The 24,381-nt window shown below is 50.6% G+C and overlaps 11 protein-coding genes across 11 annotated transcripts; 4 read left to right on the plus strand and 7 right to left on the minus strand.

Annotated features, from left to right (window-relative positions):
* Positions 1–353: 353 nt before the first annotated feature.
* N7473_006575 (putative amino acid permease) lies at positions 354–2,306 on the minus strand (the record flags this gene model as incomplete). Its single annotated transcript, XM_057152515.1, has 5 exons — positions 354–601; positions 673–1,247; positions 1,303–1,502; positions 1,641–1,920; positions 1,984–2,306. The coding sequence occupies 5 exons, from the start codon at positions 2,304–2,306 to the stop codon at positions 354–356; spliced, it is 1,626 nt and encodes a 541-aa protein (XP_057006853.1).
* A 2,099-nt stretch (positions 2,307–4,405) lies between these two features.
* Positions 4,406–4,779, minus strand: N7473_006576 (uncharacterized protein; the record flags this gene model as incomplete). Its single annotated transcript, XM_057152516.1, has 3 exons — positions 4,406–4,485; positions 4,534–4,671; positions 4,692–4,779. The coding sequence occupies 3 exons, from the start codon at positions 4,777–4,779 to the stop codon at positions 4,406–4,408; spliced, it is 306 nt and encodes a 101-aa protein (XP_057006854.1).
* Positions 4,780–4,806: 27 nt separating this feature from the next.
* Positions 4,807–5,724, minus strand: N7473_006577 (zinc-dependent alcohol dehydrogenase family protein; the record flags this gene model as incomplete). Its single annotated transcript, XM_057152517.1, has 1 exon — positions 4,807–5,724. One exon carries the CDS (start codon positions 5,722–5,724, stop codon positions 4,807–4,809), a length of 918 nt encoding a protein of 305 aa, XP_057006855.1.
* Positions 5,725–6,807: 1,083 nt separating this feature from the next.
* On the plus strand, positions 6,808–7,475 carry N7473_006578 (uncharacterized protein; the record flags this gene model as incomplete). Its single annotated transcript, XM_057152518.1, has 2 exons — positions 6,808–7,290; positions 7,338–7,475. 2 exons carry the CDS (start codon positions 6,808–6,810, stop codon positions 7,473–7,475), a joined length of 621 nt encoding a protein of 206 aa, XP_057006856.1.
* A 1,422-nt stretch (positions 7,476–8,897) lies between these two features.
* N7473_006579 (proline permease PrnB) lies at positions 8,898–11,024 on the plus strand. The gene is made up of 2 exons (XM_057152519.1): positions 8,898–9,386; positions 9,459–11,024. The coding sequence occupies exons 1-2, from the start codon at positions 9,197–9,199 to the stop codon at positions 10,907–10,909; spliced, it is 1,641 nt and encodes a 546-aa protein (XP_057006857.1). The 5' UTR covers positions 8,898–9,196; the 3' UTR covers positions 10,910–11,024.
* A 361-nt stretch (positions 11,025–11,385) lies between these two features.
* Positions 11,386–12,938, plus strand: N7473_006580 (TauD/TfdA family dioxygenase). Its single transcript, XM_057152520.1, has 3 exons — positions 11,386–11,701; positions 11,753–12,332; positions 12,401–12,938. Exons 1-3 carry the CDS (start codon positions 11,587–11,589, stop codon positions 12,828–12,830), a joined length of 1,125 nt encoding a protein of 374 aa, XP_057006858.1. The 5' UTR covers positions 11,386–11,586; the 3' UTR covers positions 12,831–12,938.
* A 134-nt stretch (positions 12,939–13,072) lies between these two features.
* Positions 13,073–14,923, minus strand: N7473_006581 (LipA and NB-ARC domain protein; the record flags this gene model as incomplete). Its single annotated transcript, XM_057152521.1, has 1 exon — positions 13,073–14,923. The coding sequence occupies one exon, from the start codon at positions 14,921–14,923 to the stop codon at positions 13,073–13,075; it is 1,851 nt and encodes a 616-aa protein (XP_057006859.1).
* Positions 14,924–15,008: 85 nt separating this feature from the next.
* N7473_006582 (class I SAM-dependent methyltransferase) lies at positions 15,009–17,067 on the minus strand. Its single transcript, XM_057152522.1, has 9 exons — positions 16,738–17,067; positions 16,563–16,676; positions 16,455–16,482; positions 16,259–16,384; positions 16,139–16,202; positions 15,930–16,070; positions 15,751–15,853; positions 15,367–15,686; positions 15,009–15,314 (listed from the first exon to the last, which is right to left on the minus strand). Exons 1-9 carry the CDS (start codon positions 16,795–16,797, stop codon positions 15,281–15,283), a joined length of 990 nt encoding a protein of 329 aa, XP_057006860.1. The 5' UTR covers positions 16,798–17,067; the 3' UTR covers positions 15,009–15,280.
* Positions 17,068–18,532: 1,465 nt separating this feature from the next.
* N7473_006583 (FAD-dependent oxidoreductase) lies at positions 18,533–20,262 on the minus strand (the record flags this gene model as incomplete). Its single annotated transcript, XM_057152523.1, has 7 exons — positions 18,533–18,702; positions 18,761–18,957; positions 19,004–19,223; positions 19,288–19,348; positions 19,848–19,922; positions 19,971–20,096; positions 20,161–20,262. The coding sequence occupies 7 exons, from the start codon at positions 20,260–20,262 to the stop codon at positions 18,533–18,535; spliced, it is 951 nt and encodes a 316-aa protein (XP_057006861.1).
* A 1,212-nt stretch (positions 20,263–21,474) lies between these two features.
* N7473_006584 (aromatic alcohol reductase) lies at positions 21,475–22,398 on the minus strand (the record flags this gene model as incomplete). Its single annotated transcript, XM_057152524.1, has 1 exon — positions 21,475–22,398. One exon carries the CDS (start codon positions 22,396–22,398, stop codon positions 21,475–21,477), a length of 924 nt encoding a protein of 307 aa, XP_057006862.1.
* A 507-nt stretch (positions 22,399–22,905) lies between these two features.
* N7473_006585 (FAD-dependent oxidoreductase) lies at positions 22,906–24,314 on the plus strand (the record flags this gene model as incomplete). Its single annotated transcript, XM_057152525.1, has 2 exons — positions 22,906–23,514; positions 23,571–24,314. 2 exons carry the CDS (start codon positions 22,906–22,908, stop codon positions 24,312–24,314), a joined length of 1,353 nt encoding a protein of 450 aa, XP_057006863.1.
* Positions 24,315–24,381: the final 67 nt, after the last annotated feature.

The following is a 24,381-nucleotide window of genomic DNA, read 5'->3' on the forward strand; positions in this document are numbered from 1 at the left end:
TTGGAGACTGCGTTGGATGTGACGATCATAGAGTCGGTATGGCGTGAGGTGAGGGATGGGTCGCATGGAAGATGGAAAGAATCATAAAACCGGACCTGACGATTAGATCGCAAGGGAGGGGATCATTGACCGCACGGGAGATGAAGAGTCGCAGGGGATGAGTGAGAAAAGCCGCATGGGAAGTAGATGGCCGCTGTGGGTATTGGCAAGACAAGACTCCGGACACGCAGACAATCGTCGGGTTAGTCGGGGTTAGTCGAGATTAGCGAACAGGCGAGAATGGCATGGCATGGCAAAGTTGGCGAAGGATGGTCGAACTGGATCGAATGGGTATCGTGGTTGGGCAGATAAAATCATGGGCTTTTGGGCTTATCTTTGCCGACCTCGCTGCCCTCGGGATAGGACGGAGACAAAGACGCGTCGTCGTGATCGACGGCATCGGTGGGTGGACCGCGGTAGTTGCCGTATCCCCAGACACCGTACCAGATGGCTGCGATGAGCACGAAACCGAAAAACACAACCGAGGCATAATTCATACTTTCCTTGGTGACCACCTTGAGAGTGGGCATGCAGAACAGGGGGATGGCGAGGAGACTCCATGCTGAGAGAAAGAGAAACATCGTATTAGCAAAACGGGCGGGGGAGGTCGCGCGTTAAATCAATTGGACTTACCGAGCGCAAAGACGTTAGCGATGAGACCGACGATGCCAAAGTTGAAGTTGCCGTTCTTGATATCCTCACGACGACGGAAGATCAAGGAGACCGCCACGGGACAGGCATAACTCAACGTCAAGAAGATGACACCCACACCAGAGAAGGCGTTGTAGGCGGCGGTAGAACCGAAGTAGATGGCACCGAGAGCAATCTCGATGACCATGCCCAATGCCATCGCATTGAGGGGAATGTTCAGCTTCTTGTCGACGGTGCGCCACCAGCCAGAGCCGGGGATACCGCCATCACGAGCAAAGGCCCAGGTGCAACGCGAAGTAGCAGTAACACAGCCTACACCGCAGATAACACCGAGCACGAGAAGAGGGATGGTCAAGCAGAAAGCACCAGCGGAGTTACCAATGGCGTGCTTGAAGATGACCGGAGTCGGCTGAGAAGCGTTGATGAGCAGGCTCAGCTCGGGCATGACGAAGCAGACTGGGATCAAGAAAAGGAGACCAGCAACAAAGTTGATAACGATAGTACCGACCATGGCCTTGGGGACCATAATAGCGGGTTCCCGAACTTCCTCGCAGAGACTAGCCGGGAATGTTAGAATTGTAATCAATTTCAATGTCGAGATGGACAACTCACGAGATAATCATGCCGGTAGCCGAAGTGGCGTACGCAGCCTGCAACAAGCCGATGAAGAACGACCAGCCCGCTGGCCAACCAGCTTGCGGCTCAAAATTACCAAAGACCCACGAGGCATTATTGCGGCCTTCTTTCGCGATAGCCAAAAGACAAACGACAATTGCGATCAAACCGGCGATCGTCCAGAAGATGGCGAAAGTCTGTGCGCAACGCAAAAAAAGTAAAATGTTAGTGGCTTGACTCGAAACGGAAACTGGGCACGTGTGTGAAGAAAGTATATCGACTTCTGGAAAAATCTCTGTACTTCTCAAAATGCAATCGGGAAACATATTACGTACCTCCAACCAGGGCAGCCACTTGTTACCGAAAGCCGAGATAGCATGGGTCAACAGAGTGATGGCCAGGAAAATCAAAAAGGTCTGATAAGCCTGGAAATCGTCGGTGATGCCCACGCCGGGGGACTTCTCAAAGACATCGAGGCAGCCGACGAAGAGCAGGGCGGTACCAAAGTTCACGGCAAGGGTGATGGTGATGTTTCCGGCCACATAGGACCAGCCACAGATCCACGATGCGACGCGACGGCACCAAAGAGGTGATAGGACGAATGTTTGATAGTACCTAGACGTGAAGGTCAGCAAAATTGATCACAAGTCGAGGGTAGTCGTTTAGCGGGATCCTTACACTCCACCAGCAGTTGGATAGACCGAAGTGATCTCAGCGAGGGAAATAGCGACACAGAGAATCAGGAACGAGACGACCACCCAGCCCCAGATAATATTGGCCGGACCACCGGCAACAAGCGGATAGTAAAGCGTCGTAGAGAGACCGTAGGGCACAGAAGACAAGATAAAGCACATGAAAGTGACCTGCCAGATGGAGCGATTGCGCGCCAATTCCGGCTTATATCCCATATCTTCGAGGGTGCGATCGGCACTGGTGGTGTCGGCGCCAGTCTCTGCGCGCGAGGCCGACACCTTGGAGAAGCGGCGCGTTGAGTCTTCCATTGTGACGGGATGCCAACGAGGAGGAGAGTAGGAAAGGAGAAGTATGGGGAAGGTTATAGTTGCGATGGATTGGAGAGCACGCGCGGCGATTATCCGGGAGGTATACAAGTACAGTGTAGTATAGCGAGGATAGCCGTGATAGGTTGGTAGCTATACGGACCGAAGGGTATTTCGTATAGCCAGTATACTTTCCCCCAAAATGTGAAGTGGTAGAATCAAACAAAAGAAAGGATTCACCAAGTGGAAAAAAAGTGGGAAGATAGCCTCTTCTTAGCATAAAAAAAATAAGAAATACAAAAAAAAAAGAGGAGCCAAAACGAGCGAAAAAAAAAGGACGCGAGTGGGGAAAACAGTCACAAATCACTTGGCGGCTGAAGGACGCGGGCAAAGTCTGGGACTTTGACTTTGGGACAAGACACACCAACTACGGAGTCGGAGATGCGTTAGTCTGCGAGACTCCGTCTATGGTCTATGACCCCCGTATTGATCCTCTCTTTCTGGTGACTCTTGGTTAGAGAAATCATGGGAAACGTGGGAGACGACCACTCGCTTCCAGTGTTTCCCACGCGACTTGGCAGAAATTTCCAGTGCCTCTTTTCAGACTGTTCGGAAGGCGGAGGCACTTGGATGGGCCAATCAGGATGACGATTGGATGAATCGATTAAAAGGCTCAGCCTGTGGCTATGAAATAAGAAGATGGCTGAGGATACGACTCTATTCGGGATACTTGCTGTTATTGGCTCATAGGCAGCGTAGGTTCAGTAATAATGTCTCATTTCCGAAGTACAGTTGTAAGTTCATTATTGATTGTGATTACGGTGACAGATGGAAATATCGACTGTAGGAGATATTGTATGCAGTTAGTGAGTTGATACTTTCCAGCGGACATGATAATCATAGTTCCTCCGTCGATTGGCCATCCAGCAGATATCTCTCATTCCTCCTGTCCATCCTTACGAGTCTTCTCGAGTCCCTCGTTTTAGCGTGTTTAGGTATGTTTAGCGTCCTTAGTCTCGGTCAAATACCACCCTACAGTTACACTCCTACGGTCGGGATCAACCTTCTGCGGTGCATAGAACATTCTGTAACAATATCTTCCATTGTTGAATACAACTGGTTCTTTCATCAAAGTTCTTCACGCCCTGCGCCCGATGGAAGAAAAACCCAGTGGCGCACGGAGATGATGATGTCAGGGGCGGTGGGAGGCGGACGCCTCCCATTCGGTGAACCGCGGGACGGCCACTTAGAGAGAGTCTCTAACTGGATCATTCGGGTTTCGACTCCCTCCGGAATGGGGAAAAGACTCCGCTCAGACTAACCGCTTGTATCTTGGCCTACTCGGTGGAGGGAAAAAGTGGACTGTTAAGTGATGTCGAAAACCGGGAAATGAACAGGCAGATTCCCAACACATAGAGAACAGAGATTGATTGCAGTGTGCCTGGAAGTTGACCGAGGTAATGAGAACCGAAATGGAGCAGATATTTCGTCGAAGAATGGTTGAGAATGATCGTATTAAATGGGGATGTCAATTTGATTTAACGTATCCTAATTCTGCGCTTTGGCCTATCACCCCCAACTTGCCCAAAGAAATCGAAATGAACTCGGCCATCCCGCAATTTATTATGAAACGCGATCCAGATAATATGTCCGAGCTCCGTAGATTTCATATCGTGTTTGAGATACATCCCCAGTTATCAGTCTGCCTCACACTCCAGGCAACTACTGTCCTCCCCCCATTCTCCTCCTCCTCCTCCTCCTCCTCCTCGACTCCGTCATCATGCCTCGTGTCAAACGGAGCCCAACACAAAGTGGACAAAAGCGGGGCCGCGTGGCTTGTTTCGCCGATGAAACTACGAAAGGATAGGATAGGCGCGGAAAAGGGGGCTTGACTAACGGTAACTACCGTATGGAGTAGTCAATCATGGTCATCCATGATCCTGGTCCAGTGACTGACGCATTAGAGATAAACATCATGACTAGAAAATTCAAAGAACGCCCATCGAAGCACCTTAATTCCCTGTCAGAAGGAACGACGGGGTTGCCGACCAGGATGGCCATCACGCAATATTAAAAATGAACCTCGTCAGGTCTCGTGAAGTTCAATGATCAAAGTCAATGGCCACCTTCAACGTCTGGTGTGTTGCCGCTGCTTGAAACGTTTTGTACGCAGTGGCTCCATCTGCGCAGGAAAAATCTAAACATCACCCACCACAATGCATTAGCATACCAGACTTGGGCCAGAGAATGAGGTTACGACACAGCGGAATGGGGAAAGAGCAAGTCCACACGCGACAGATGCCACCAACGTAACCCTCAACTTGACACCACGACTCCTGCTTAGCGCACAAGCCGCGAAAACACAAATCTAGAGGGCAAATAACGTACGATGGGTCACTAGCGAGCCAATGTCCAGCATCCCCGATTCCACCAGTCGCAATAACCGGGGTGTGGTCGTCGCATTGACCAACGACATGTGGATACCTGATGTATTTCACCACGATCAATTGGTGTCACTGAACAACTTCGCACGGGTGAACACGGCTCTCGAGAAAAAACAGGACTCACTGATATTCCGATCCCACAACTTCTCCAGGTGCAAATCCACCGAGGTTCCGTGTACGCCCACATTCGCGATGCGTCCTCCCACGGCCACCAGCTCCTGGCACAAGCCAAATGTAGCTGGGATACCGACAGCCTCGATAACTGAGTCGAATCCCAGCCCCTCGGTCAGCGCCAGCAGTTGTTGTCGGACATCCTGGGCGGATGAATTCACAGTGGCATGTGCGCCTAGCTGTCGCGCCGTAGCCAGCCGTGCCTCGTCAAGATCCACCATCACCACCAACGACGGTGAGAACAGTTTTGCCGTAATCAGCGCGGCCATACCCACGGGACCCGCCCCGACAATCACCACCGAACCACCAGGCTGCACATTAGCACTGAGGACACCACACTCCAGACCCGTCGGGAGAGCATCAGACACAGCCAACGCCGCACGCGGATCAATCGAGGTAGGCAATCGATGCAACGAGAGCATCGCATGAGGCACTCGTACAAACTCAGCCTGCGTGCCATTAATCGTATTCCCCAATATCCATCCACCCGTGACACAATGCGAAGGCAGACCACGCTGACAGAAGCGACAGGCACCGCAAGAAGTCATACAGGAGATTAACACGCGGTCGCCGACGGATAGGTCCTGGACCGCGGAGCCCACAGTCTCGATTACCCCGACTCCCTCGTGGCCCAGGACTAGTCCTGGTTGTGCGCTGGGGACATCGCCTTTGAGGATGTGTAGATCTGTGCCGCAGATGGAGGCGTGCCAGAGACGGACGATTGCGTCGGTGGGTGCTTGGATGGTTGGTTTGGGGCGGTCGAGGACTTGGATTGTGCCGGGGCTGGTGTAGACGAGGGCTTTCATTGTGAGTGAGATGGGATGGCAACTGTTAAGATTAGTGTAGATATGTAATTGTAGTAAAGTAACAATCACTGGCAGTGTGAATTGTCTAGAGAGATATGGTGACTTTTATGTGTAGAAGATTAAGCAAGAATAATCACACAACATGCATCGATGAATCATGAGTTCCTGTTTATGTACTCCAGCAGCCATGGTTCCAACGGGCAGACATCAGGAGATGCATCGGAGACAACAGCGATGGCTTCCATGACATGTAGACCTTCTTCTCATCGGTCATGGGCCGATATCAACATACAAAATAATACACAGTCTAGGTTCTAGATTTTACGGCGTTCTAGATGTTCCCGGGCACAGTTCGATGCGGTCCGAGGCGTGCGGGGAAGAACTTGCGGATGGGATGTGGGGGTCTCGATCGTCATCGAACTTGGCTTTTGACGGTATGGGGTAAAGTGTGGGGGATATCCAAGGATATAAGAAGACAATGTCTTTGTATAGTTCTTGAGTTGATTAGAATATTTACTAGATTTCACGATGAGTCTGGAATTCACCAAGGGGAAATTCGCAAGGCACATGTTGTTGGGACCGTCACCATTACAGGAACCTTTCGCCAGAAGTCTATACCTTCTATACTTCCATGAATTCAGTTAACCGTGAATTTATCGATCTAGATAGATCATTAGAATAACTTTGATTTACGCTGAAGAACATGGAAGCGAAGGGTGCAGCTCTTTCTATTAGAGCTTTCCGGGACACAGGCATCATGGCTCTTGGACGTTCTAGATATCCCAAACAACCCGTCCGACAACTAATCGAGCGATGTTTAGTACTTTTTCGACGACTAAGCCCACGATGCCTCGTATGTTTTGAGCGAGGGGAATCGTGAATCCCACGACTTTTCACCCTCACCACGTCTCCATCGCCATCCCACAACCTCTTCACTTCATCGTCTTACCACCATCTTCAAATCGCATAGCTTCACAGCTCCATCTTCCTCACAACCTCTTCTCCTCCAAACTACGTCTCTCTGCATCACTTTCATCTACTCCTCCACTCATCTCACCTCTGACATCTCATCTTCTCGCCACCATGCCCATCAGAAAGGCACTCCTCTCCTTGCTCGCCAAGGTCCCACTGCTCAAGGGCATGAACCAGCCTTCCCTGCAGCAGTCCTCCATCAACGACTCGCGGGAAGACCTTGAAGCCTCGAGCCGCAAGATTGGGTACAGCAAAGAAGGTCTCGACGCCAAATACAAGTGGATCCGCGAGCACAAAGCCGCAATCCGCGTGGGCAAGCAACTGGTCCAGCACGAAATGCACATCGTCGCCCAACTCCTGTACATCGAGAACCTCGCTGACGAGAAGGGTTCCCTCACCCCCAGCCACGAGGATCAAATCCTCAAGTATGAGGCCGAGCTCAAGCAGATCAACCATGAGTACATGGAGTACCGGGAGCGAATCAACGAGCTGGAGAGCTACAAGCCCCTTGGGCACATGGCGAGCCAGCATCTCCACCTGTATGGCCACCGGGCGTATTCGCAGGCCTGGAACATGGAGGCATATTGGTGCCGCGTGCGTAGAGGATGCTGTGCGGGAGACTGTGGCTGCTGTGAGCGCAGCTTTCGGACTATTCGGGATCGGAAGGGTGGAATGCGGCAAATGCACTGTCTTCGGGGATGTTCATGTTGCCAGCGTCACCGGGGAGAGTTTCAAGTTTCGACCTCATCAGCTGGTCGCGACTCTCACTCGAGTGGTGAGCGCTCAATGACACCTGAGGGATGCTGCCCTTGAGATAGAGGTGGAATAGAGTGATCAATGATGGGACAAGGGGAGATTCTTCGGAGTTTCGGCGTTTAGTGTGTGGGATGGGCAAAATTGTTTTTATCCGACGGAGCATGGCCGACTTGATCTTCACTGTATGATGTTTCTTTCGTTTTGAGAGCCCTGCCAGTTCCAGCCTGTTTTTCTTATGATTATCTATCATTGTAGCCCGAGGTTATCTCGCGCATCTTATTGGCTCAATACAATTGGATGTTATCTATCATTTCCTCTTAATTAACTCACCAGCAATCCCCCATACTGTGTACCCTCTTCTTGCCATCTCAACCGAGTCCACTCATCTCGATCCTCATGAATTCTCCATTGTCCTTGCTCTTTTCAGTCAAGTTCAGCCACTCCGATAAGTTTTAATCTTCCCTGATAGCAAGCATTGCTGGTTTGGGTTTAGTGATTTAAGGTCTTTCATCATCTGATTGGTTGGACCGCGATGGTTTATCCTCTATCTAGTTTAGCTCCAAACTTTCACTTTTGCCTTTCCCTCTTCTCCCATGGTCTCCTCGGTTGCTAATCCCTGTCCCTTCCTCGCATCCTGATAAGCCCAGAACTCTGAAGGCGTTTCGCCTCTTCGACGCCATCACGGACTCTAAATCTCTAGGCGTTGTACGATGCGCCCGCTACACCGGCCCGGTGCCTGGCACCTGCAGCCGTCGCATGCGGTGTTCGTGCCGTTGAGGACGGGCTTGAAGGGCTTGGTCGGCTTGCCCTGGGCAGTACTCGCCTTAGCTGATCCTTGGCTGACCCTGGAATACCCTGATGTTTATTCCGGTCTACCGGCGAGCTGCCGGTGTGGCTGGTCCTATCTTCGCAGGGCGCTACTCGGTACAAGCTGGCTGATCGCTTGGTTGATGATAGAGATTAACTCTTACACCAACCAGAGCAGATTCAGAGATCAGGACAGAGATACGGACAGTTGGGATGGTCCTGGATGTGATCCTTCGAACAAAACAACGAGGAAGGGACAATTTGACACTATGTCCAAGGGACACGCAGTATGGGCATGTTGTATATTGGAGTGATCGCCAGAGACCAGCGATGTCCGGCCAGGCCAAACCCGATTCTGCACCATCCTGACTGAACCATCTAGGGCTGAAGACTTGTCAGGTCGGAAAAACAAAACCGCAGACCAATCTGAGTCATTTCCATTTATTATTTTTCCCCTCTCAGGGCTTATCAGCCGCTCCTCGTGTCCCTTGTCCCTGTTGCTACCCCAGACTCGTTTTGTCTGGGTTAGTGGGGTTCTTTAGGCTCCACGAATTGACCCACGGTCGGGTTTAGTCTTTTTAGTCTTCTTTGGCTTCCATTTCTCTTCTCTTCTTATCTCACGGGCCTCGTGGCGCCCAGTCAGATTCGCCCGCTTGCACCCAAGCGAACTTCCCGTCCTCTCAATCGCGCGGACGCCAGGCGCAAGGTTTTTGGCGTGAAAGGCCAAATGCGACAAAAGAAAAAAAAAAAAAAAAAAACAAAAATACGCCCTCGGGATGCATGAGGCTGCGCTTGTCCTCGGTACCCCGGAATGGAGTTTGCTTTAAGAATGCCCGCATTTCCCGCCGATCGTGTAGAGTTTCTTCTCATCCAGCCTCCAAGTTCTTTTTCTTTCCACCTTCACCTTCACAGTGTTTGGTGAGCTCGCTGTGAAACCATGGCGAACATTGAACAAGCGGCCCCACAGGCCGGTTACACTGATGATCGTGCCAGCATGACTGAGAAGGGTCGCGTCGTGCGGACTTTGGTCGAGGCCGACCTGCTGGATGATCGTTATGAGACAACTCAGCGTGGTCTGAAGAGTCGCCATGTCCAACTGATGGCCCTGGGTGGTACCATCGGAACAGGTTAGTAAAAACACAAAAACAACGGTCTTTTCAGCATGGAATCCAGCTAACTGAAGCTTCGATAATTACTAGGTCTCTTCGTTGGATCCGGTCAGTCGCTTGCTACCGGAGGTCCGGCCTCCCTCCTCATGGGTTACATCTTCATCTCGGCCATGGTCTATGGACTGGTCACCGCCATCGCCGAGATTGGTGCTTACCTCCCCGTTCACGGTGGTACCATGAGTTACCACGGTTTCCGATATGTCTCGCGCAGCATGGGTTTCGCCATGGGTTATCTCTACTGGTACTCGCTCGGTATTCTAGTGCCATACGAGATCACAGCTGCCGGTCTGGTTATTGGATATTGGGATACCAACGGCACCATCAATATCGCCGTGTGGATCACCATCATGATGCTCGTGATTATTGCCCTGAATTTCCTACCTGTGCGCTTCTACGGTGAATCCGAGTTTTGGTTCTCGGGAATCAAGATCATCACCTTGATTGGTCTGCTCATGGTATCCTTCATCCTGTTCTGGGGTGGTGGTCCCAACCGCCAGCGTCTGGGTTTCCACTACTGGAAAGACCCGGGTTCGTTTAACGAGTACCTGGTAAAAGGAGACGCTGGTCGTTTTGTCGGCCTGCTCAAGTGCACTGTGTCCAGCGCCATCGCGTTCATCTTCGCCCCGGAACTGATCATCATTAGTGGTGGAGAGATGGAGTCTCCTCGTCGTAACGTGCCTCGCGCCGCCCGCCGCTACATCTACCGTCTGGTCTTCTTCTACATTTTGGGTGTCTTGGCCATCGGTGTCATTTGCCCGTCCAACGCCTCGCAACTCACCGCCGGTAACGGCACAGTCAAGTCCTCCCCCTTCGTGGTGGGCATCAAGAACGCCGGTATCCCCGTCCTGGACCATATTGTCAACGCTGCGGTGTTGACTTCTGCCTGGTCCGCCGGAAACTCCTTCCTGTACATGTCCTCCCGATCCCTGTACTCCCTCGCCATATCCGGCAACGCGCCCAGCATCTTCAAGACCTGCAACCGCTGGGGTGTTCCCTACTACGCGGTCAGCGTTTCAGCCTGTTTCTCGGCCTTGGCCTACCTCTCCGTCGGCAACTCCAGTTCCATCGTCTTCAACTGGTTCATCAACTTCACCAACACCTCCGGATTCATCTCGTGGATTTGCTGCTGCGTCGTCTTCTTCCGCTTCCGCAAGGCCGTCGCCGCCCAGGGCATTGAACAACCCTACAAATCCCGCCTGCAACCGTACGGCGCGATCTTCGGTATGGCCGGTGCCACACTGATGATGCTGATCAATGGTTTCACCGTATTCTTCCCGTCCGAGTGGTCCGTCAGCAACTTCTTCACCGCGTATATCGGTATCCCCGCCTTTTTGATCTTGTACTTTGGTCACCGCTTCCTGTACTGGAGTGACCCCTGGGCCTGGCGCCCGGAGGAGGTGGACATGCACACTGGATTGCAGGAGATTATTGATGCGGAGTTGCCGGAGAGGCAGCGGGGTGCTTGGTGGAAGTTTTGGTAATCCTAATAGCCTGAGAAATTGAATTTGAGAATAATGAGGACGGACGATAGGATGCGTGGATAGTTTTGGCGTTGAAGTTTGATACCACTCTACTTGAAGTTGAATTGTAATGAGAATTTCATTTTTCATCGCAAGAGATTATCGTGTAGATTCTTCTAAGATCCCTCTTGAGATGTAGATTGTTTGGCCAATGTGGCCTTTCAATTTCGATGGTTTACGACTGCTTTGCCTCGGTCTTCAAGCTAAACCCACAAGGATCGATAAGTCACCCATAAGGCTTGACATCAGTAAATGACACTCGGATTTAAACTAGCAGCATGAAGATTAGCTTGTCCAAAAGTCGGCCGAGGTTTCCAAATGCTGTAATGATCCACAATCTGATCCGGTTCTGATCCACATCCACCTTGTCCATATCGAATCTCCGCACTCACCCGCACTCACCCGCTCTCGATAAGATCTTCAACTCGTCAACTACCGCAAGAAGCATTTAACATCTCTGTATTTCCCCTCGGCAAACGCCGTAAACCATTTCCCACTGAATATCCGATTATCGGCATCTTTTCAAACATCAATTTCGGCTCGGGATTTATAACTGCGACCGGGCCGCGCCTACATAACATAGCTCGCCGATTTCCCACCAGCAAACCTTAAGCAAATTAGCAGCAACTCAACCCCGAATGCCGAGCATCATGGCTGTCTTGCCTCCGACCGTACACCAGATTCAACCTCCGGCGGGATCGGAGATTGATTTCGGGGCGCATATTGAGGGTATCGATTTGGAGAATATCTCTGGTGCGCACATCTACCGTCATAATCCGATTATTCTCACTAATAACCCTCTAGACGAACAATTCGAAATCATCCGCAACACATTATATCATCATCATGTCGTCGTCTTCAAAAACCAGCACAAACTCTCTCCAAAGGCCCAATACGAACTAACCAAGCGATTCGACCCTGCAGCCGACAACTACGGCCACGGCAAGACAATCGACGCGAAACGCAGCATCCTCCACCCAGATCTCAAGACCGTCCCACATCAGCCACAAGTCCAAATCATCGGCAATGGATTCGTCGAGTCGTACGAGGGCCTAGAGAACTTCCAACTGCGTCATCCGCATCATCGCACGTTCCATAAAGATCAGATCCCCGATGATAAGGATTATGATTTCACCCGTTTTTATCGCTGGCATATCGATGCCGCGCTGTATGATCTCAATCCGCCCCAGGTGACTACTCTGTTGGCGGTGCAGGTACCAAAGGGTCGTCGGCAGACACTTCTTTACGATGATGGGTCTGGCGAGACTATGGATGTGCCATTGGGTACGACGGCGTTTGTGAGTGGTGAGAGGATGTTTGAACTTCTATCACCAGCGGAGCAGGAATTTGTGCGGACGAGTAAGATTGAATATGCACCTCATCCGTAAGTCATCCTCACGAACAACGACCACCCCAACAACAAGGACAACGTCAACTAACAAAATGCAACAGATACATCTGGATGAGCCCCGCCCACTCCCGCTCCACAGGCCTCGGCCTGCACTCCGAAGGTCTCGAACTACCACCATCAGACCTCCCCCCCATCGACTCAACCAAAATCAAAATCCTCCCCATGCTCTGGAAAAACCCAGTCACAGGCAAACTATCCCTGCAAATCCACCCCTCAGCCATCTGCCGGATTCATCTTGCCGACGGCTCGGTGATAGACGACCTCGAGCGCGTCCGGGAGATCGTGTACAAACTGCAGCGACCGGGGATTAGTCCGCAGTATGTTTACGCGCATGATTGGGAGGAAGGGGATTTGGTGTTGTTCAATAATCGCGGTGTGTTGCATTCTGTTGTTGGTGCTTTTAAGCCGGATGAGGTGCGGTTGTTTAGGCAGTGTAATCTTGCTGCGTCTGAATCGCCGGTTGGACCTTAGGGATGTATAATGTGTGTTTTGGTGAGAAGGTTATGATATACATTAAATTGTTTTTTTAAGTTGAAGAATTTGAATTAATTGAGGAGGATATTACGAAATTGCATGAGCTCTCTGTATCATCAGTGAAAGGAAAGGTATGCATTATGGTACAATTTTGATTAGTATACAAATTAGAATTAGTATTTACCCGACCAACCGATGGGGATGCAAAAAGAGATGGTGATACAAGCCATACAAGGCTCTCATCGTACAATATAAAACCCATTCACGGCCACCTGTCGCTCTCTCCACTCATCCGCAACAGACCTCACACCAAGTCGATGTAACGGGACCTGCTCCACCCATTTCTGCCCCTGAGCTCGTATATTTGCGTAGCTCTGTTTTGTTTTGTCGACCCAGCCAGTATTCTGTTGATCCATTTCACCCCACATCGGACCCTCTGGGGCCCAGGCGGGGTGGGATAGAGTACTCTGCACGACTGATACATCATATGCATCAGCGAGCATGGCGGCCTCGGCGGCTGCGGCTTGGGCATCGGCGAGCTCCTGGCTTGTAGCACCGGTGGGAGGGGGGATGTCTATCCGGAGAAATCCCATGACGCGAATTTCCACCTTGGTCGTTTGGACTGGCACTTCATCCAGGAGACACAATTGCACGACATGCCTGGCAAGTTGGGACATGTTGACCCGAGCCGCTTGGAGGGGATCGAGGGTGCGAACCGATATGATCGCGGGACACCAAGGGCCAGTCAACTTCTCTTTCCCAGTGCTCATGTCGAATCGAGCCCAGCCAAAAAAGTAGCCTCGTAACTGCTCCGAAACCCAATCAGGGAAGTCGGTGAGAGTTAACTTGGGAGTATCACTAGGGCTGCTGGGAGATGGTAAATGACCTGTTTGTCCCCGAGCTTTGAATATCATCGGGAACGGATTTTGAGGGCCAAGTTCAGCCGGTGACACTTCATGGTTCGGAACCACCACACCCCCATCCCCCTGCGCCTTAAGAGGTTGAGCAGACGACCCGTTATAGATCCCCGCGACTCGTTCTTGAATCCCACTCGCAGAGTATGCCTTCTGGGCCACCGCTTGTGTCAACCAGGAAGGACGGTACGGATTTAACTTTGAGTTTATCGCCGTCGTAGCAGGAGTCATGACCGTCTGCGCAGCAGTCTGAGCATACAAACTGACAACCATGGCCCCAACTTCAAGAGGAAGAGTGCTCAAGCTCGCACCACGGATGGAATGGGGGCTTGTCGATGTAGAAATGACCCGAAAAACGGGGCTATTACCAAGGACTTTCTTCTTCATGCCTTGGCACAGCACCAGCTGGAAGTATCCATCGCCAGCTTCGGCGGGAATGCGTACTACGACAGTCTCCCGGAGTCGATGGGTATCTCGTGGCCGTGCGGGCGCCTTTTTTAAGAATTTTCTGATATCCCGCTGCCAGGCGCGTTCGTCATCTGGATTCACTTGATCTGCCCGGAGGGGCATACCCGGTGTGACATCGAGCCAGCTATCATTCAGACGGAACAAAGCTTTGGCACGCATTCCAGTTTTACCAGACCACCCCTTATTCTGTAGCCAGACCGTACGGTCCTGTGGCAGGGGAGTATCGGAGAAGATAGACACAGCCACCGAAGTGGAATTACCCCGGTAGAAAACGAGGCCATGAGAATGACGGAGAATAGTGACGTGTTTGTTAGATTCTGTTGGATGGTTGATCAGACCACCCAAAAAATGACGGGCTTCACCAAATGCCTTCTGCACGCCTGTGGGAGAAGGACTTGGAGATGGCGAGAGCGTTGGAGATGGCGATAACGATGGGGATGGCCGTGCTGATGAAGGTGAAGCACCCGCCGTTCGTGGTCTCAAAGATGTATCTTGTCGGGGTGCCGGTGATGCCGCTCCATATAAATCATTGTAAGATGGAGGCCGTGACAGTGGCGGCGGCACTAAAGATGGGGAGGTTGTGGCGTGTAACAATGGTCCAGGGGCTTGGGCAAGGGCGGTCCCCCTGAGATTTGGGTTGGAAACGGGCTTTCGCCTGATCTGGAGTCCATCGGGCGGTGGGACGGGCCTTAAGTATGTAGATGCCATTCTTTGAGTACATTTCCAGGGGTTTTAAATGAGATAATCGAAGGGTTGGAGCAACTACACTTTGGAGATCGTCATGATTGCCGATGTTCGGATGCCGCGATTGGGCGGAGGTGCTGAGTCATTTTGATGCCTCAGGCATGAAGATAACTGACCAGTTCACCCCAAGAGTATGTACAATCGATTGTTGGATGATGAAATTTGTAAATGAGCATTAAACCCCTGCACTGCGCCGTGTGTATGCATGCCTGGCTAAAGTAACAAAGTTTTCAAAAATACCTCCCTCCTCTCTATGCGTTCATGATATTCCCAGTATTCGCACTCGATCGCCTGGACTCTGTACCGTGTTTGTGTGGAAGGCTATGTCATGGGCTTCCGCGCGGTGGAAAATGCACTAGATCAATTCATCAGTACCATAATAAGCTCATCAAACGGCCTTCACTGACATTTTTGTATAGGCATGAATCTTGTTCGATTGAATCTCTGTTCGTAAATGTGCCAATAGAACCTGCACCTCGACTGGTTTCCAGCCACCGAATCGGGTGAATAAGGCGAGTGAGTAGCTTTCCATCGCCCCCTCAACCATCTGAGCTCGAAAATATCGACCGACTTCTTTCAATTTGGGATCCTTGGGCCATGTGCCAAATGGACAGACATGCTCGATGATGTCGACATTTTCAAAAGAAGCATCTTGAAGAAGGCCCGGAATCTGCGGGGCGATATCCCAAACACGCCCTTGTATCTTTGTGATACGATTGAATTCGCGCTGAGGGGTGTCAATCTTGGCGGTCTTTTCTCGGCATTCTGCGTCTCTAGGGTACGGTACTGACCTCCCATGAATATAGGTAGCTGTCCTCTGGACATGAGCCGTCATCGCAATATAGCTTAGCACGAGATTCGGCAACTTCGATGCGTCCACCGGGCTTGAGATACCTTGAGAGAAAATGAAGATTAATCAGTATTCCAAACCCCATATTTCCATTTAAACAGGATGCAGGATTGCACGCACTGGTAGCATCGTTTTAAAAATGTGGCCCAGTCTTCTATACTTCCAGCGAAACATCGCACATGGATAAAATCGAACGACTCGGGTTGAAAGCTCCATTCTTGCGTCACATCATCAATGATAAATGAAAGGTTCGGTGGGATCCTGTGTCGTGTCAGAAGATAACAGGCTCCGTCTGGCGAGGAAATCCCTCGATGATGGCGGGTACTAACCAGCCTGGCTGTATTGGAGAAAGATCCACCCCCGTCACCTGTGCTGAGGGAAACTCGTCCGCAACTGCCTCAAGTTAGCGATCATCGCGAGACTCGGCCGATTTGTCTTTGATGACGAACTGTCAACGGCCCAAATTCCCGTGCCTGTTCCAATGTCGAGGATTCGTTGCGGGTGCTCTAACTTTGTCTGACACAAGTTCCCATCTAGACAGAGGCGAAAGACGTGGTGCATCACGTCCAGTCTTTCTGGATCAAGCGTTACTCATGAGCTGCATCGAAGAGGCAATCATTGGATGATTACCGCCAGGCCTCATACCTTGTTCTCGTTCATCATTGGGGAGAATCTGAAATCACCGGTGAGTCGCCGCACATCCAACGTGAAATATCCTCCTTTCGAGAGTATTGACAGTTCCCAAAAACATACATAAGTCCCCGACCCGTGCGCGTGGTAGGTTCGGCCATTCTCGTAGACATAACTATAGATTGACTCGCTTAATGAAGTCAGATCGCTGCGAATGCTATCCACATCACTTGGCGACTATATCGGAGAATGAGAATTAGAGCCAGACTCCTCCCGTCGATTGAAAGATAGACCATACGCTGGCATCGGCATCCACCTCGATTCCAGTGGAGGTTGTTGGTCGATCGGATTCCGTCATAGTCCTTGAATCAACACCAACCCTCACATCGGGGAAACCTGGTGGCTGTTGACCGTGCTATCGTGGGTTACTTGACAGATTCAGATCTCGGGCAAAGAGGAGTCAAAAGAAGAAGAAGAAAAAAGGAAGCAGTTGTCCGAAAAAGCTCCCGACGCAAGCAGGCGTCTGCGCGCAACTGGCGCAACTGGCGGGTTTTCGCAAGGGAATGCGGGACCCAAACGGTCGGGATCAGTTGGGCAGGAGAAACAAGAATCAGCCAAACTACTTTTGGTGATGGGAAACTCTCTTCTTTCAACTGTTCAACCTTTCAGCCTTTCATCTATCATCTACACTTTCGTCTCCACTAGCACGAACCACTGTGTCGGGTCGCTTCCCGAGCCAGGAAGACGAGGATATTCCATGCAGCTCGCAGAAGATCCTCTCCTCTTCAACGCCTCGGGAACAACACGAGAGACTATTTGGGCTACCTTGACACCCTGTTCACCCCCATGGCCTGCGCATTTCTGGTCTCCCTGATCACCAGGGGTTAATCGCTATCGAGGACCCCTCTACGCATGAAATGAATGGATTCGAGTCGATTTGCGGGTCAACCTCCATTCGATCACAGTCGTCCAGAGGAAGAGCTACAAAACCAGCACTCCCTAGCGTCATCCAATCCCTCATATGTAACCCCCTCTCTCACTATGGCCGGGTCTCAACATGCCATTGTTCCACAGGTGCCAACAAGACCTCGCAGGCCCGAAATGCCGGCCAAGAAGCGGTCTGTTTCCGAGAGGTAAAAGACTGGGACAATGCGGTCAACACCATGCCTGTCTACTGCCCACAGTGCGTCCGCCACCGACAACCGACCCAGAGCCTCGGGTGCTGGTGGGGGTGCGAGAGATGACCCACGATGCACCACGAAAAAGCAGCTGCCGCTCGTGCAGAACAAGGTGACACTCGGTCGGACAATACCCGGGATGTTTATACACGGACCTCGTCTGCATGATGTGTCAATTCGCAGCAGTTGCAGGGAATGACCTAGCTCTCCATGTTCCAGCTCCCCCAAGGTCAAACACGCTAAATTATGTTCAGGCTGGCGTCCAACACGGATGATCTACAAAAGAAGATAAGCTCACCATGGCCGCTAGCTGCACCAGGGCACTTATCTTCTCTTATTTTCGTACCTAGAGCATTTCCCAACCACCGGGCTCGCCGACCCTCGTGCGCCCGCTTTGGGGGCCCTCCATGCTAGATCGGCGTTGGAACCAACCCCTCCCTTCCGCCCATCCTGTCGGTAACCAATGTCTATCCAGGAGATGGTGTACAGTGGAGCATCCTTGAATAGACTGCATCGGGCGCACAGGACGGGCCACGAGAGCCCTGCTGTGGCCACTCGCTAGAATACCTCGAATCATTCTTGGAAAGCCCAATTTTAGGCATCTGGAGTTCTGCGTCGCTCTAGGTTGCCGGGACGCGACGTGCCGGTGGGGAACCTCACAGCACTGAGCAGCAATTCACACGATGGCCATGATCAACCAGGATCTTTAATTGTACCCAGGTCTACGGGTCCAATCTACACATCGTGGCAGCATTTCACACGTTTATTTTGTTTGGTACATAACGCTAATGATAGAGTAGGATTTCATTGAGGCTGCTAGCCTTTGAAAAGCAAACGAAGAGAAGAGGCCGACCCGACACACCGGATCGCTGGGGGTAAATGGATATCAGGGGACTATTTACTTGCGGATTTATTTTAGATCCGGAGTAAACTCCACGTTGTCCAGGAAATGATGCTATCAAACAGATTGGTTTTCATCCCAGTCGAATCCCCCTGCTGGTCTCCTTCCTGCTCGACCAGGATTCTCTTGCACTGATCGATCTCGTAAGAAAAACAAATTCCCATGAATTTGACCATGTCCGCGGCTGTTGCAATTTAGCCATCAGCTCTCTGGATTATCGTACCGAACGAGGATAGCCTTACGAGGGATTCTCGCACCAGCGGCGTCAATATCATCGCGCCCGTTCAAGCGAGTGAAGTTGAGAATTATTCTAACCCGTGGCTTTCGGGAAGAGTGATACATCTCCAAACGTTCTCGAATATCCTCCGATCGGGTACCAAGAGGAAGTAGAGTTGCAATTCCGACAGCGTCTTCAATGGCCGTGCCCCCCCCCCCCCCACTGACTCATGTCTTTGATCCAATCAGCCGTCAGCAAGATTTCCTACATTGGGTGAGAATTTTTCTCAGTCTTATATGGTTGAAACGGGTGAGCGGCATCGCCCAGCAGAGCCGCATGGCCGGAGGTCCAGGTAGGTAGGGTCTCCATATCATAAAGCTCCCATACCTTCAAATTCGCCTCTGCGTGCTCCACGATCTTTTGCACTCCGGGATGGAACTTTGAGAACCCTTGGACAATGGTCTGCTTCTCACCCACTGTCTGCCATTCTGTAAACCATGATTGTCAGTCCTTGACAATCGCGAACATGTAGTGTGCTTCCAGTACACTCACCATCCTTCTGGGTATCGTCATTCACCTCATTGGAAGGCATGAACGCACATAGATTGAAAACCTTGTTGTCAGAGCAAGGTTATGCAACCAGTCGGCAATCTTCAGATGCCCACTCAATGAAAACACCGGGATCTTCCACAAATTGCAAGGTGGACTCATCTTTCTTCAATTGATCGGTAGGAAGAATCCATCGGAAGCAGGACTTTCCTACTGGGTATGGATTAGGTGCCTAGGGGGCGACTATGCCACGGACCCAGGACTACAGAGCTTGTCAGTCCACCACTTTCTCGAGGATGGCGATTTCATACATGAAGTCCATCAGCGCGAGCAAAACATCAGCATCAAAAGTTCGACCGTTATCTAAGATGACCGAGGTCCGTGGACCGCTAATGTCTATGGCCGTGATCTTGCATCGAGTGTGAAGAGTGGCTGTCTCCAAGGCACGTTTCTCAGATGGTTGTGAAGATCAACTCGGTGAACTAGATACCATTCCTGTGGCATGGTACTAATTAGCATGACATGAGATACCTTCTTTATTGGTGAGTCCCAGGGGCACTTACTGCTTGCCAGGTATCGCAAATTCCAGCAAAGTCTTTCTTATACTTGAGATCGCCCGCAGATCCGTATCGATGAATCTGGTGATTTCAGTAAGCTGCATTCAATTCACGTTGCGTTAGAGTTACCTCATTGAGAAGGGTTCTTCCAAACGCCGTCGGATCGATTCCCATCCATTGTAACAATGCCGTGCAGTTCGGAGGCAAATGGATCACCGCACCGGCCTCTTTCAGGAACGCCGGTTTTTCCAAGATCTGCATCTTGTTTCAGCAGGTGTAAAGACATTTTCCAAAATATCTCAATTTATAGAGAACTCACAACAACACTGTGACCCTGCTTTCCAAGGGCAATGGCCGCCGAGAGGCCAGCAATGCCCGCTCCAACTATCAGCACATCCAGCGATCTATCTGCAACAGTCATTTCTTTCACTTTCCGGTTTCAATTGATCTTGATTCTCAATTGTCAAAATTTGTAGATTTAATAGGTACATATAACTAATGAACTTCATACTTGTTCCAAAACAGACATCTCCGAGTGTTATCTCCGACTAAGTGGATGCTCAATGAAGGGACTCGGCTTCTTATTTGCTATAGCTTCGGAGGAGCTAGATGATATTTAAATAAGCCGACATGTAGGTACAGTCGCTGGGAGTTATCATTACCCGCATCAATAAGATCATTGGGTACTATTAGAGCCCACACTTCTAGATGTCTGCCGCGTGGCATACTTCCATCGGAATGGATCAAGGGCCTTCAAATTGAGGTGGCTATGGATTTTAATCCAGCATTGCAACATTCATCACTATCGAAAATACGCTGCGTCGTGGGACTCATTAAACATACTCTACAAAATTCATTATCTCGTCAGATCACATCCCATGAATATCGTTCCTTTCAACGGTGTATCATAGTATGGCTCGATCTCGAAAAACCCATGTCGCCGATAGAGTCGCTGCGCTGCCACCATATCTGGCAGAGTATCTAATCGAATACCGCGGTATCCCAAGGCTTTTGCTTGGACAAGAACAGCCTCCACGAGCTTATCGCCAAGTCTCAACCCTCGGGTCTCCGGTTTGACGTAAAGACGTTTCATCTCACACCAATGCTCATCATTGCGTCGCAAGCCAACACAGCCAACAACGGAGTTGATTTGTGGGACTGTGAGCGGTTCATCTGATGGCTGAGGCACTGGTTGTGCATGGTCTGTAGTGTCTGTGTCCGGTGATTGGGCACGCGCAACTAATAGTGCTCCTCCTTGGGGGTGGCATATTTCCCGGGTAATGAGTTGAGCTCATCGTCAAAAGACTGGAAAGTGAGGTCGATCCCCAACGATGCCGCATACCCAGAGAATAACGAATGGATTGCGACGGTGTCGGCTGGAAATTGTGCTGGCTCGATGATGACTGTCATGGAGGGAGGTGAAGAGGGAATGAATTCAAAGTGATGCGATCTGTTGTTGAAGTAGTGAACTAGAGTAGCTCTTAATGAACCTCAATAGGCTATCCGAGCGATGACTCACTGGCCCGAGCCGATGCTTAGTTACCAAATAATTGGGTCTCATAATGTCATTGCTTGTACATAGTTACATGATGTTTCTAATGCATTTGTGAACCGTCTCGGGGTTTTTGAGCCTTTACAGCAAGTTAGACTCGGCCCATGCTCTGGCTGTCGTAACGTGCATTCCACGCTGACGATTCCACGCGTCGTCCATATTCCAAGCCATACCATGTCCCTGGCCAAAGACTGCTTGGTATTTAAATAAACCGTTGTCCGGATCTTTGGCTAGGGCAGACAATGCGTCTTCAACAGTAAGGACCTTGCGATGAACTGGCTTTTGAACCAAAGACTCCACAATACAAGCCACATCTTCATAGCTGACTGTATCGCCTGCGACGAAAGTCACCCGATCGGCAAAAAGGGCGTCGCTCTCTTCGCCCAACACGATTTCCGCCGTGATCTTCCCAACATCATCCGGTGTTGTGACCGTGACCTGATTTTCCAAGCTACCTAATGCACAAACGGTCGCATTCTCCAAGTCGACCACGCCAAAAGATGGCTCGAACAAGAAGCTGGTGAACATGCCCGTGGAAATGATCGCCCAGCGGGTTTGCCTTTGCGACCGGAGGAGATCTCGAACATTGAGCTGCTCATCAAACAGATCTTGCGGGGAACCACGCCCAATAGCATCATAATCCACGCCGAACTGCCAGGGCACAAAGCGCGAGACATTGGCAGCTAACACGGCACGAGTGACCCTCACCTGAACGCCCTGGCCAGACACGAACCCGGTGCAGCAAATGATTGTGTCGTAGTTCGCAAATACCGAAGCTAGGGACTCCTCGGAGTCTTCGACAATATCACCCGGAATTATCCCGAGGCCCAGGCCACGTAGTATCTCGATCTCTTTCTGTTTGGCCGAGTTGGGAGAATTGATGCTAGCGGGACGCAGTAAGACGGCCACCGTACCAGCACAACGGGGGTGTGCAACTAGAGAACGAAGGACTTGAATCCCCAGTTCACCCGCTCCAATTACCAAAATTTGTGATGAGATGGTCATGATGGATCTGAAAGTTCGGCTATCAAATTGTGAATATGCAATGGGCGATTGACTTTCGAATGAGACGCCTAATGACGATATTTATTCCCTACAAGTCCAACCTAGTGCTTGGTAATACATCAAGATGCTGCGCCCGCCAAGAAGGAGATACATAGGAAATTAGGTGGGGAAAGGAAAAAAATCACATGCGCCAATCTCGACTGGAATCTACTACGTGCAGTTGTCATTTCTTAGTGATGCTGGTGTATCATTGCCAGAACCTCTCACCTCCAGCATGAGCTCCAGACAGACAGCTATCGAAGGCTCGGCTCTGGAGGCCTAAGTGGCGAGAGCCCGATCTTGAACTCAGTTTCGAGTCGGCCATCATTCTTTGTCGAAGCCCGTATTTGCCAAGAGAACCATGTCAGCATTCCCATTTAGATTGGAATGGCCCCATTTCAGGGTCTTTCTAAGAGAGCTCTTCCCCCTGGATTTCACCGCACTCATCTTCTCGGGTATTGAAACAAGATGGATCAAGTCATTGAGTTCCTCAAGGAAAACCCTCATATCCACTACGCGACTCCTCAATCTCCGGACTTCGAGGAGTTACGGTTAGGCTTCGTCATCAATGAAACCAAGATCCCCGCAATAGTTGTCCGCCCACGCTCGGCTGAAGATGTAGCCGAGCTGATACTTCTATTGACCAAGAACAACTTGCAGTTCACAGTCCGAGTCGGCGGACATGATATGAGTGGTCGCTCGCAGGTCACGGACGGTGTGACAATTGATCTACGAGAGATTTCCCATATTCGTGTTGATGTCGAGTCCCAGACTGCACGGCTGGGTGGAGGAGTCATCTGTATGGATATGCTGGAGGAACTGCAGAAGTACAAGGTGACAACACCGTTTGGCGTCACTCCGTCTGTTGGCCAGGTTGGCTGGGCAACATTTGGTGGTTATGGTCTTCTCAGCACTACGTACGGGCTGGGTGTGGATCAAATTGTTGGAGCGAAAGTGGTCGATGCCGAGGGAAAAATCCGCGAGGCTGATGAAACCATGCTGACGGGTATTCGGGGAGGTGGAGGCTCATTAGGTGTGATTGTGGAAATCACCGTGAAGGTATACCCACAAGACCAGGTACGTATGGAGTTTTGGCAATTATCAGTCTCCCTCAGGAGCTAATTTTCTTACAGATCTTGGCCGGCGCCATCTTTTACAAATCGGAAGACTTGGCCGCTGAAGTCAAACAGTTCAATGTTGCGTATAGCAAAGCAAAGGAGGGAGGCCTTCCCTCATCACTGCATCTGTATCAAGCCATTCTGAATGGTCCGACCGGTAAAGCCTTGTCACTTTTCTTCATGTGGGCATCATCAGACCTGGAGCAGGGCCAGCAGTGGCTATCAAAGGTTTCATCTTGGTTACCAGTTGCCATGAGCACCGTCCAACCGACTAACCAAAAAGACTTTGGTGCTTTCGCAAACTCGATGATCCCAAAACACACCTATGGAACCATATTCACGGTGAATTTCTATGACCTGACACCTGAGGTCTTGGAGGTTATAGGCATCCACGCAAAGAGGCAACCCAACAACCCGGAACTTCTCTTTGGCATTCACGAACTTCGCTCCGACGGCCCAAGAGAGCCGAACATCGACACAGTCTTTGATAATCGCGTTTCACACTTCTTAATCGAGATCATTCCGTTGGCTTCGACTCCGGAGGTGCTTACTGAAGCTCTTGTGTGGGGTGAAGCGTTCATCAACGCTCTACGTAACACAGATTCATCGAATATTGTGCCGGCGACTTATATTTCCTTGACTCCTAACAAGGACCTTAACATGGACACCATTTATGGAAGTCGCCATGAGACTTTGAAAAGGATCAAGAAGCAATATGATCCCCAAAATGTGTTCAACAATGCTCTGCCGCGATTCTAGAATGAGATTCATAGCAGTGAGATTTCAAATTCAAAGAATCAAGTAACGAGAATTAATTTGGCTTATT

Source organism: Penicillium subrubescens (genome assembly GCF_028828155.1).
Source record: "Penicillium subrubescens strain IBT 31985 chromosome Unknown utg000005l_segment0_segment0, whole genome shotgun sequence".
Taxonomy (NCBI): Eukaryota; Fungi; Ascomycota; class Eurotiomycetes; order Eurotiales; family Aspergillaceae; genus Penicillium; species Penicillium subrubescens.

What these genes read in the sequence shown, in the direction of transcription:
- N7473_006580 (XM_057152520.1), top strand. Translation starts at nt 11,587, where the DNA reads ATGCCGAGCATCATGGCTGTCTTGCCTCCGACCGTACACCAGATTCAA. An exon ending in CGATTTGGAGAATATCTCTG is followed by an intron (nt 11,702 to 11,752) that starts GTGCGCACATCT and finishes ATAACCCTCTAG; the next exon opens with ACGAACAATTCGAAATCATC. An exon ending in ATTGAATATGCACCTCATCC is followed by an intron (nt 12,333 to 12,400) that starts GTAAGTCATCCT and finishes AAAATGCAACAG; the next exon opens with ATACATCTGGATGAGCCCCG.
- N7473_006582 (XM_057152522.1), bottom strand. Translation starts at nt 16,797, where the DNA reads ATGACGGAATCCGATCGACCAACAACCTCCACTGGAATCGAGGTGGAT. An exon ending in TTTTTAAAACGATGCTACCA is followed by an intron (nt 15,854 to 15,929) that starts GTGCGTGCAATC and finishes TTTTCTCTCAAG; the next exon opens with GTATCTCAAGCCCGGTGGAC. An exon ending in ATTCATGCCTATACAAAAAT is followed by an intron (nt 15,315 to 15,366) that starts GTCAGTGAAGGC and finishes GAATTGATCTAG; the next exon opens with TGCATTTTCCACCGCGCGGA.
- N7473_006579 (XM_057152519.1), top strand. Translation starts at nt 9,197, where the DNA reads ATGGCGAACATTGAACAAGCGGCCCCACAGGCCGGTTACACTGATGAT. An exon ending in GGGTGGTACCATCGGAACAG is followed by an intron (nt 9,387 to 9,458) that starts GTTAGTAAAAAC and finishes GATAATTACTAG; the next exon opens with GTCTCTTCGTTGGATCCGGT.